General features: G+C 34.3%; 1 protein-coding gene across 1 annotated transcript in view; it reads left to right on the forward strand.

Moving 5' to 3' along the window:
• ODAD2 (outer dynein arm docking complex subunit 2) overlaps window positions 1-12724 on the forward strand; it is a 66827-nt gene that overhangs the window by 24490 nt on the left and 29613 nt on the right. Inside the window, exons 10-11 of the mRNA XM_059482243.1 lie at window positions 397-639; window positions 8126-8240. Coding sequence (XP_059338226.1) covers window positions 397-639; window positions 8126-8240 — 358 coding nt within the window. The remainder of the gene's footprint in view (window positions 1-396; window positions 640-8125; window positions 8241-12724) is intronic.

A 12724-nucleotide genomic window follows, 5' to 3' on the forward strand; every position in this document is an offset into this window, starting at 1 on the left:
TCTGGTACTACTCTAGCTATTGTTAACACAGCAGGAAAAAGTGCTGGAAGTAAGGATGGCACATTAATTGCCAGTCTTCTGGTTTGTTTTCAGCTGTTTGTAGGTGTTGCATCTACATGTCAATTAAAAAAAAAACACTCAAACTACTCAAGAAGTTCTTAGACAATTAAATTGTAGAAATGTAGTTAGAAAGTTAGAGTAAGACATTAGGCTGTATGTCACATTTCAAATAATTGTATGGAATCATTTACCTGTATTGGGATTTCCTCAGCAAGGTGATTTACATACAGAAATTAAAACTTGTACTTCAATTATAATTATACTTTAATTATAAAATTAAGCTTATATTGGTAACATATTAAAAATACCAACTTTGGATTTATTGCTGTCTTTTAGATTTCAGGAATATAAAACCGTAGAAACTTTGGTAACATTGCTGACTGATCAGCCTGAGGAGGTCCTTATAAATGTCATTGGAGCACTGGCAGAATGTTGCCAAGAGGAAGAAAATCGAGGCACCATCCGCAGATTGGGTGGAATTGCACCTATGGTGACGTTACTGACTTCAACTAATCCAGCCCTGCTTGTGAATGTCAACAAAGCAGTGGGAGGTTGTGCCATGGATCCTGAAAATATGACGTAAGTTATTAATATTCACAGCATTTTAAATATTGAAAAACAGCTCAGTTATTCTGGTGCAAATATAGTCAATTCTAATCCGATTTAAAGCATTTTTTGCTTCTTGCTTTTTACAGAACTGTGTGGGTTAGTTACTAATCTTACTGTAAGTTTGCTGTAGATAAAAAAATATTAAGGAAATATATAGAATGTAAAGATTTTGCATTTTGAGAAAAATCAAATAAACCTTTAGTAAATTGATTTCTGTGTAAGTTGAAATTCAAAGTTTCAAAGCGCCATTTTAAAGTGCTGCATGATAGGTCCATGTTTTACACTCTCTTTTTACTTCTGTTCTTAAGTTATTAAAAATATCCTAAATTAGAGAAAGTTATTCTAAAAGGAAATGTACACATTTACTGTCATGATAATAAGCTACATTTTTTTGTAGTAGAGTATTGCTTGTATTGTATATATCTTTTGTCCCTCTCCGTAATTCCTTTTGTGAACTCAAACAGTTTTAAACCCTTCTCTCCCCTCTTATTCCTTTGTAAAATCAAAGAAAAAGACAGCCTTTGATTTTGTGATGTCAATTTGTACAAATTACGAAGATTGTTGAGTTTTATGATGAGGTGTTTCAGTTAAATGTTGAGGTCAGCATTTGCTGTACTTACTGTTCTCTTGCAAGGATATTTACCTCAAGATTCTCAGCATATTTTCCTCCTTATACATAAAGGAGGTCAGAAAGAGAGTTTTATTAAGCTCCTCCTGTTCTGATTTGCATAATTCACTTGATATTCATATAGCAGTGCAGGGAATTCTTTTCCTGAATAAGGCTTTTGTTTTCATGCTTTGGCTGTCACCCAGTGGCAAAAGACTGGATGGTACACAACCATAAACATGGGTTGTATGAGCAGTTAGCCATGTAGCATAAAAGTATAAATAAATGAAATTATTTCAATGACATTTCTCACTAAAAACCAGCCTTTAGCATAATATATTAACCTAAGAGAATTAGCATTGCAAATACTGAGAAACTTAAATGCCAATAAACATGAACTGATATTTATAAAACCTCAGACATACTCCAGTACTCAGAACTGTCACTTGTTGTATCCACTATGGGCAGCTTCATACTGGAATGTGTTCAGTATAAGCATAAAAAAATGCAAGTTGCTGCTGAAAATTGTGGTAGAACAGAGTCTGTCTTGTCTTTGAGAAGGAGAAAGTAGAGGTTTGGGACAAAATTTATATTATAGAGTTTGTAAAGAGTGAACAAAGGAATCAAATACTGAATTTCGTTCATATAAAACATTCTCTGTTGAAGTTCTCAACTTTAGAAGTGTTTCTAAAAGTATTTCAAAACATTAGCAAGTAAGCAAGATCTTAAATAAGTGTGACTATACTTTTTGGTACTACAAAAGAAGTTACACAAAGTTTATTAGCATGACTGTGCCATGTACCTGATGTATTGTGCCAGCTATGCTTGTAGTACTAGAAGAGATACTGCTGCTATATTTTTACCAAAGCATGATTCATCCAAGTGTGAATAAATTCAGCGAAATTTTAAAAAATAATGCTTAGTTAAAACATTGACAACAGTGTAACTGCTAATATGTCTAAAGTATTTCCTTGATTGAGTGCTCTGCCTCTCACAGGGCACTTAAAAGCAACCTCCCCTCCCACCACTGACCCCTGCCTCTCTCTCAAAAAAAACCAAGAAAAAGAAAAAAATTATGTCCATTCCTCTCCCTTCTCCTCCTCTCAGCTCAGTACAGCAGAAGCTGAAATTGTGTCTCCTTATCCAAAGTGCTGTCCTTTTGAGGAAGAACAAGTCACCAAAGACATGAAATACACACACCCCCAGAGTCTGTAGTATGACTCTTTTCTGTTTACAAAATTGGGGCCTAAAACAATAAATAGCCTTGTTAGAAACCACTGTGGAAGTCAGTCTCTTTATGTAAATATTTTCTGATGTTCTTTATCAAAAAGACACATCTTAACAAGGGTGTGGAAGTGTACCAAGATTACCTTCTAGAAAGAAGCCAAGGAAAGCCACTGTCAGCCTGCACATATATACATGTGATGAGACCTTTCTATTGCAGCAGGTTGATGCTTAGGTGTTCATGCTCTTTCAGATTCATACAGCTGGATCCTCGTTACATTTCTTATCTCATAATCATTTCTCAGAATGGTTTGACAGATTCTAGGTAATCAGTTCTCTGTGGTCTTTTTCCTACCAAATTTGGCTGGCACGTCTGTGGTACAGACAGGCTGTCTTTGCAGTGTAACTTTTTTTAGTTTGGCAGCATAGAAACTTTTAAAATTATGATGATTTTCCTGGATTCTTCTATCATTGCCTTTCATATGTAGTAAAATTTAAGCTTTCCTAAGAATTGAGAATTTTCAGATATATTCTTACATTTCATTAGCTGCAAGTGTGTTTGACAAAGTGTGGCTTAGAGACTAAATAATCAGTTTAGCAGTCTTCTACTTTGAATGTGCTTATCCTTGCCGCAGTAGGTATGTGAAGACCATACAGACCAAGAGTGGAGCTCACATAATTTCTGTAAATGATTCAGATATATAAGGAAGAGGTTGTGATTAATATAAGAAATAAAGCATCATTATGGACTAGAAAAAGCTGAGAGTATTCTATGAAGCAGTGCAGTTAAATTCTGAGGGAAATACTGTGCTCTTATGTTCTGTGGAAGAAACTTGCACTGATAGAGAGTGCATAGGTGATAGATAGGCATATGTGAATGTACATCTATATGTCTTTTAAATATTTTATTTCTGTCATGTTTCCTAGTTAACACTGTGTCTCTTACAACTACTGAATGGAAGGTACATTATTATTTCTGCACCAATCCTCTACTTCAGGGGAAGGAATTGCGTGAAGGAATTACGTGATTTTTGCTGACTCTATTGAGCTATTTAAAATAAAAAAACACCAGCCAGCTTCTCTCACAGCCAAAAGTGCGTTGGCTTATCTAAAAAAAACCAACATAATTATGTGACTGGACTTCCTTACGCTAATATAGACAGCATGAAGCTGTTCTCCATACTTGGTCTGCTGTACCAACACTGACAGAGATGTTGCTGTTTATTTTTTTAATGTATATTTATCTTTTTTAGGAACTTTTTGTAAGTTGTTTTTTGTAACTTTCTTTATAAACAAAGGACTAGTGCTTATTCTTTAACTGACGCTAGCTTTTCATTTACCCTTTCCATTTGAAAATCCATAGACTGCATTGCTGGCATTCAAGACTGAGGATTATTTTAGCCAAGCAGATGGAGTTTGAGTCATTGGTATATAATACTATTTATCAAAGCAGTCAGCAGCAACTAGTGAAAGTTTAAAGAAAAATGCTGAATTGTGGTCTCAAAAAAGATGAGATTACATTCTGACAGAGTAAAACCCTGTAATCTTACTAGTGAGCACAATAAAGAGTCAGTATAACTTTGTTTATTTACATTTGTATTTGTGGTCTAAATTGGCAGGCAATTAAACTGAAGATCTCAAAGTTCTGGTAAGTAACATTTTAGCAGTGAAAGATGATAGATATGACAAACAGATGTCTAGGCTGTGTGTACATATGTGTGTTTAAGCAATTCATGTTGATATTTCTACTGGAAATGTTCAATATTAAGTTTTAACTTGAAAAAGAGGTATTATTTCAGATTAACAGTTTTCAGATATATTTTAAAAAGCAAAGTAAATTTCTAGAATTGCAAGCCCCATCTTGCTCATAATGTTCAATGATGTCATGATAATGAGATTCTTAAATAATGTGAAAAGTCTTCATTGCCTGTGAACACAGAACAAAAGTAATTTTAAAAAATTATCTTAAGTTGACCAATCTGCACTGGTCAAATAGCAAATACTAATTCACTGTAGCCTAAAAATTGCAGTCATCTCTGAATGGGTTTAATTGCAATATAGTTATTTGCCCATAAGACCTATTCTATGTACACCATACATATATTCTGTGTTGGAAGCAGGAAGATGTTTTGATCCTACACCTTGCAGCTGCCTTTTGGTAGGAGTGATGATGCCAACTGAAAATATCCCTTCACCTCTGCTCTGATCGTGTCTGGGCAACCCAGGAGCACATGACAAGAGTGCCTCTTCAGCCAGTTCTAATTGCCGTTGCAATTTCTTTTGGTCATTTTGAGGAGCAAAATAATATTCTAAATTATATCATTATAATTACTATATTATATAATCACTTTATTATAAATAAAAATTCGGAATTATATCTATTCTAAATTATATCAGTGATCAAACAAGATCAGTCTGTGACAGAGAGCTTTGATTTAGAGGAGGTGGCCCAGTTCTATTGTGAGATGCCTTGGTATGCTGAGGAATAGAGGCACAACAGTTCAGAACCTGGGCTCTTGCTTTTGAACTCCACATATTTTGTGTTGTTATGTATTTACAGTGAAGGACCAAGTGGCTTATAATAAAGTTTGTATTTCTACTGTGAGTGAGTTTCATGCCTGTTAGGATTTTGACTATTAATAGTGTTCTGTACATTAAATACATTACACACACATGCATGCATACAAAAGCAGATCAACTATTCCATAAAGCATTTGAATATTAAAGTATTAACTATTAAGACTTTTATATCAACTAAATACTGTATTATTGCAGCTTTTATGAGATTCCATTCAGCTTTCAAATAAAATGTTTTGCATTTTTATTTAAAAACCTGTCTTTTAACAGTCCCTTGAGTGGTTGCTTGCTCCAAATTTTAGTCTAGGTTAATTTTATCAACAGAGTATCAACAAATTATAATAATATAAATTACTTAAGTGACTGAAGCCACAGAGTGAATAATGTGCTAACTATGGATGAATACAGAATTGAATGCCAACCAAAGTAATTTTTATGTTACATTTGCTTGTATTTATTGTGGTAAGAAGCTTTATTACTTCATCCTGCTAATAATATTATAATACATTGTGGGAAGAAAATTGGATACAAAAACTATATAAAAAAGCAAATCATAATGTTGTTTAGCATTATGCCATCAAAGGTAGAATTTTCAAGATTACAGGTCTATTTTCCTCTATTTTTGTAAAGAAAACTGAATGTGTATTTTTTGTCAGCTTCAAATAGGAGTTTTTACATAGGAAGGAAGTTAATGTCTAAGTACTTTTATAGAGGAAACATTTTTCAGGACCATTTATTTTAGTGTTCCCTTTGCCATAAAGGCAAATGCACTCATTCAGCACCCATTTTCTTCATCTGCTGGATTGTGTAGTGAAACCAAAGGAAGATTAAAAAATTGAACTTTTTAGCACTGCTTTCTAGACTGGGAAATATATGTTCTCAGAAAAATGAAAATAAGGTTTGTTCTTGCATGGTGATTACACAATTACAATTCTTCCAGAGTGAGAATTTAAGAGCATTATTCCTGTATGTAGAGGTATTTTTATTTGTGTTAATCTACTGTAACTGCAAGTAATCAGTGATGAACAATGTGATTTGGAGGTTTATTGTTTTGTTTCTACTGTTTCCTGGTTTAATTTTATGCATGTTGAGTGGTCAGAGAACTATACTTTCACATAGTCTGAGCTGGGTTCTATTGATCTAAGACAGCTGGTCTTTCCAGCCTTTAAGCAGAAGGCAAAACCCTTCTTCAGCAAATTAGTGATAGAGGGACCCTAGTTTACCTTGAAATACTGAAGACCAGAAAGCTGAAAAGAAAATGAAAGTAAACTTCCAATTGAAAAGGAAGCTTTAAAGGAAATAGAAAGATGAATCAGGTCTAGGGTTGTTTTTTAAGTGTGGTGGGAAAATCTGAGCTGAGTGTTTGGCTCCTATCTTTTGATTTTTATATACTTGTTGGAGCTGGGTCATTTATATTTAGGCCCTCTTGGGAGGAAGTACCTCATGTTGGTAAATGATCAGTACTCTGCTTGACTAGAGGAAAGATTCATGGGTTCTTTTTAATTAATTCCAATACAGGAAGAAAAATCCTGAAATCACAGAAGAGTAATGTTAAAATTGCTTGAAAGTGTTTGGGGTTTGGAGGGACTTAAAACTTTGTTTGAAGCTTTTACTTAAGTTATCATTACTATGTCAATATATATGTGTAATTGAGTAGTTTACGCTCCTATTGTTTTATTTTGTCGTGTTAAGACTTCTGAATTTGTTCTTTGATGATTTTCTCGCAATTGATTTGGAGCTGAGTGAGTAAAATAAGCTATACTGAAACTGGCAGATCTTTAAAAACTTAGGGTATTTTAGCTTAACCATAGCTTTGTTCAAAAAGTCTTATTTTGAAAAACATAGTTGTTTAAACAGTTTGCATAAAAATCTTGTGAATAGTCCTTGCTTATTTTAGACAGACTTCATGTCCTTATTTATTTTTTCTGCTTCAAATGATGATGGAATTACACACAAAGTTAATTTTATCGCTACTTTTAAAATTTCCTGGCAAAGCATATATAGTGAACACAAATAAGATGTTTTACCTGCTGTTTTCTAAGCTCTCTTAAAAATGTGTTTTGAATTCTCTTGCATTTACAATTAAAGCTAGAAACACATTATATGCAATGGAATTTTTTACTTTTGAGGTGTGCTTACTTCTCTTCAGCTCATCTGCTTTGAGCTTAACACAATTTTTTTGAAAAAAGGCATGTTGGTAAAGGCCAGGAAGTTTTGTCTGACCTTCCTTTCCATTTAGGGTATTCATTGGAACCTAATGTGAGGTTATGATCTCCAAGCCCGATTGATACATAATCATAATCCAGATACTGTAGAGATGATTTTCATGTTGATTCATTTCTCAGTTAGTCATGAAGATACTTTGATTATAGTATGTTTAAATAGTTATAACATAGTGCTCAGTGTTGGTCTTGTTAGGAAGGAACATATGGGAAACAAGTTACACGTTATTCATGCCCAACAAAGGATGCTCTGTAGTGTGACCATTTTAATTTCTAATGCTTGATTAGAAACATAATTTTTAAAAATATGTCATAGAGCAAGGTAAATACATTAAGCATAGACTGAATAAAAAGTTAAGTACATCGTTTTGGCCATAAATATTTGTTTTGGAAAGTATTTGTTACTATATGAAAGAAGCCAGTATGCTCAAACTCAGATTTCACTTTGCATGTAGATCATTAAAAAGTCACATGCTTGTTTTCACATTTATGAGTCCTGGTTATAATGTAGCTTGCTTTATCTTCTATAAGTACTCTGAATGACAGTGCTGGAAAAAAATAAACAACATTAATGAGATTAGTTAGAAAACATTCTGTCTTTACATCAGTTATTGGCACCCATCTGTTATAGTGGGCACTGTTTGTTGAATATGTTGATAGTGATTAGCTGACAATAAAACACAAGCATTTGCATAAAGCAAAACAGTATGTCAGAATGATGCCAGTGTTTCTTAGAGCAGTGTTCCAAAAAAACTGATATAATTTGAGATTCAACATTGTATACTCCATAATTAATGTTCCCTTTTTTGGTCTGTTTCTGCAATAGGATAATTGACAGTCTAGATGGAGTCCGCTTGCTATGGTCATTGTTGAAAAATCCTAACCCAGAAGTTCAAGCTAGTGCAGCTTGGGCTCTTTGTCCTTGTGTTGAAAATGCTCAGGTAAGAAAGTATTTAAAGTAACAGGTTTTTTATATTTATACTCATATAATTTTTATATTTGAATAATTTCCAGCAATGCTTTGCTGTTTGCTACTTACACTCTCTTTATTTTATTCTGTTAACTGCTTAAAAAACATGTGTATTTACTTTCAATATATATAATGGGTCCTCCATTTAGCACCCATTATATAATCTGTTTTGCCTTTACAGTGTTTTTTGTATTGACAGATACATTTTAGTAACTTATCAGTACCTAAGCTTACTCTTCGCAATAAAGCCTGATGAAAATCTGACAATGCTGAAAACAGAAAGCTTTTACTCCCAGGCTATGAATAGCATGGGTAGTTCTAGTTGTTCTCCACTGTGGTCTACTTCAGCTGTGTTCTCAAGAGACCATCATTTGGTTTTAGAGCACATTTTAGACTCGGTGCCAATGTAATCTTCAGGTTTTCTGCTCAGACTGCCAACAAAAAGTGCCAGTTGTGAATAGTGGTGGTTGTGCAGGTCAGTTATGTACAGAAGACTGAGCTATTCATTTACTTCATGTCAGTTTCCAAATAGAGATAAAATAGTGAGGATAAACTGCAAGTCATCTCTCTGAATTCTTAGCACTGACATATGATAAAATAAATGGGTAAGGTTTTCTTTCCCATTAGAAGTTTCCTAGAGTACTAACTTTATAGCTTAATCCTTGTACTGTACTAGCTTCCATTTCTGATTTAGCTCCATATTTAATGCAACATTTGCATCTTTTCTCTACTTTATGAAAAATATATATCCTTCTACACAGGATTGGAGATCCTGACTATGTAAAGAATAGTAATTCCTTCAAAGTGCAAGAAATCTGTGGCATCCTTTGCAGGCAGTTTCCTGTTTGGGATTGAGCACTGTGTGGCTGCTATTAATTTATGTAGATGATTCAATGATACAGATATATAGATATAGAGATATATGGATTTATAGTGAGAAAAATTTGTGTTGTTTTTTATAACTTAAGCATTTTTTATTTCTTCCCAATGATTTCTACAATGGCAGCTTGCTTGTCATTTTTCACACATGCTGGTTATTCTTCATTATCTTTTCACCTTTTTTTTTCTAAATGTGCACTCTAGTGCAGTAAAGTTTTTTGGTGCCTGATGGTGCAGTGTAAACATCTCTCCTCTGTAAAGATACGAACACAACTGCCTCTCTCTTGAACAATATTGCTATAACTGAATGTTAAAATACTACTTGATCTCAGTAATTCTTCCTATGTGTAAGACTCTGCAACTTGATGTGCCAGAGTAGAACTGCACATTGGTAGAACTTCCACTAAAAGCACTTTTACAGAAACTAAGGGAATAGAGGACAGCTACTAAAATTATGCATTACATGGATTTTTTCTTCATTTTTTTCCCTGGGGTGTTTGATGAGTGCAAGCTATGTACACCCTTAGTGTAGCTATTCTCCTTTCATCTCTCTTGGCTGCCTGCCCTAATGCTAATCTGTGATCCCACAAAGAGTTCTTTGTGTGACACTGAGGCCAAGTGGCTCCCTGAAACAAACCTACAATAATACCCTTTCCGCTGACGCTGAATAGAAAGAAATATGTATAAAGCAGCAACTGCAGCCACACTGAGGAAGTGCAGCAACTATTTCTATCTAAAGAGAATTTGGGATTTTTTTGTTCAAAGTTAATATTATTCAACAATTTACACGATCTTCCACGGAGCAGTTTGGTTTATGCAGTGCTTGATTCAAAAGCAGTAATGAGTACACAACTTTAAAGGGTAATGTGTGTTCTGGCCTTTCTAAGCCTGTACTTGGGACTGCAGACTGTGTTTCAAATAGCTGTGAGAATGCAGTCTGTTTTCTTTTTGTGTTCTTTTGTGGAAGATGTAATGGTTCTCTTCTCTGTTATGGAGGTTCACAGATGAAATTGAATTTGTTAGTAGTATCATAAACAAATTTTTATAACAAGTTAATGCAGAATCCATTTTTCTGTGCAGATATTTTCATTTTACTACCAACTTAAAGGTTATTTTGTGTATTTTAAAAATCTTAGAAGCTAATCAAACGTTCTGATAGGGCAGTTCTTTTGTAGTATGTGATTACATGTTTCTTTTTCATGCTTACTCTCACCATAATCTGTTTAGGAGTATTTCCCATAGAATAGAATTTTATCAGTATGGTGTAGCTAAGCGATATTGTTTGTTACAAAGGAATTAAAGGAATTATCTTAATAGAAGCAGATTCTTATTAATGAATTCTTTACTTCCTAAAGGAAAAGTTACTACTGCAGGCACATTCCTAGTAGCAAAGTGTAAGTGCAGTGTCCAAGAAATACAAATGATTATGAAAAATAAGTAAGAGAAGTCTACTCAACTCTGTTGATGTTGGAACAGCAATATTTGGTTATGATGCTTCTTTGAAAAACAGTACTTGTAATGTTCACCCAACATACATCAGCCCAAACATAAACATTTGGAGAAATTCTACAAAGATGTAATTTGGGCTATTATAAAAATCACCCAAATGCATTGATCCAATAAAAGGAACACTGCCAGCTTGAGACTGTATGAAAATTCCTATTTCCTCACAGAGGAACTTTCTACTAAAATCTTTAAATAAATTAAAAGAAAAAAAAGAAAAGGGAAAAAAGTTCTAGTGCTTATTTTCTGTCCTCATATTTAGTAGAGTTTTGGGTGCAAACATTAAAATGCAAATGGCAATATCAGACATTGTGTTTTTCTGTCCCATGTGCCTGCATATAAACTTTCAACTTGCAATTTTAGCCTTGCTATAGCTACAACTGTGAGGCTTTCTCAAAGAGCTTCATTAAGCCATGTATAGAGTTGTGGTTTCAACTAGGGTAGAGTTGATTTTTTCTCAGTAGCTGTTACAGTGCTGTGTTTTGTCTGCCAATTTAAGTAAAGAGTCAGAGACTGGGGGTTTGAAAGACAAGAGAGAGAAAATTGCTCTGTTTTCTTAAAATTTACCTGTGGAATGACATCTCATCTTTTTCTGATATACTGTGGTTTCAGTTCTATAGGAGACTATCTTGGGTATCATGAAAGATGAGACATCTAAAGTTGTCTGTGTGTTTATTTCATAAGGGGAAAGAGAATGATCATGCTGACACCAAAAAACCCCAAAACAAAACCAGGTTTAAGAGGGAAGGGTCACGAAATGGGTATGTGTAAAAATTGATTAGTGTTCAGTCCTGCAGCAGTGTTATATAATGAGGAAGTGAATTTTGCAGCCAACCAGCCTAGAGTTACCCCATGTGTAGAAAATATGCTGCTGATGACCTATTCTTACATAGATTTTCCTTGTTATGGAAAGTTTAACATAACCATATGTATAAAACCACAGAGAGCATTTCTTTTCTAAGAATAACAAAGAAATGTAGTTGAAGTTGGAAATTCTTCTAATATTTAAAAAATAGTAAAACCATTTGCTGTTTTAAATACATTAAGATGCTTTGATTGCACATTTTAATAATTTAAAACTATAGTGTATAAAGATAACTGTGCTCCATACTGCACACTGTTGTTCCTTTGTTTTACATTTTAAATATTTCAGTTAAATACTACCAATGCATTTTTGTTTTTGTACCATTCTTGGGTTAAGCCTTAAATGTCAAAATTCCCTGCTTGTATATGCACAGTGTTTTCCACTTTCTTTGTTTGCCTTGCTGTGCTTCTTGCAATTTTACACAGAAACCTTGGTTCAAATTTAGTGCTCTGACTGCTCTCTTTTCATTTTTCTATTTGTTTTCTCTAGCCATTAGAATTTTTTACGTCTATCATACCTGCTTCTCTGTATTTGCTCTCATTTTATGCAGTTTTTACTCCCTAATATCTGGATTTAGATCTTCCAAATTTTTAAGCATTTTTTATTAACCAAGCATCAAATGCATACCATTAGAAAAACAAAAAGGAATTTTTTGCTTGCCTCTGAAGCCTTTCAGAGAACCTGGGTCCTCAGAGATTTAGAAAGCCCAGGAACTGGCTGCCTTGTTTAGTGAACTGACTCTCAGGAGTTATTTGGGCCTCCTACAGACGTTTTGGAGATCCTAAATGGACTGTCATAAATTGCCCTGAGGTCTTCAATGTCTATCTAGGAGTCCAGTTTCTGTAAAACACACAACGTGGAAGCTGGGAAGCAAAGGGTGCAGCCTCTATCTCCCTCACACAGGAGACTTGGGCCCTAAGTTCCATGCAAAGCAGCTGCCTGAGAGCTTGGAGACCACAAGAAGCCAAAAAGCTTAGGAGCTCCTGGAGACCTGGATTTCCAGCTGTTTGGCAGCCCATCAGGCAAGAAGTCAAGGATTCTATGAAAACTGGAAGCCAAGGAGCCTGGCAGGCTACTCATCAGCCATCTGGCTGACAAGAGAAAAGATGAAGAGACATGTTGGTTATTTAGCCTGCCTTTCTGCCTGGTTTCTGTCAAAACTTTTCAAGAAGTCATTGTGTTCTTATGGAAGGTTTTGATTCCATTCC

The sequence above is a fragment of the Ammospiza nelsoni genome, chromosome 1, assembly GCF_027579445.1.
Source record: "Ammospiza nelsoni isolate bAmmNel1 chromosome 1, bAmmNel1.pri, whole genome shotgun sequence".
Taxonomy (NCBI): Eukaryota; Metazoa; Chordata; class Aves; order Passeriformes; family Passerellidae; genus Ammospiza; species Ammospiza nelsoni.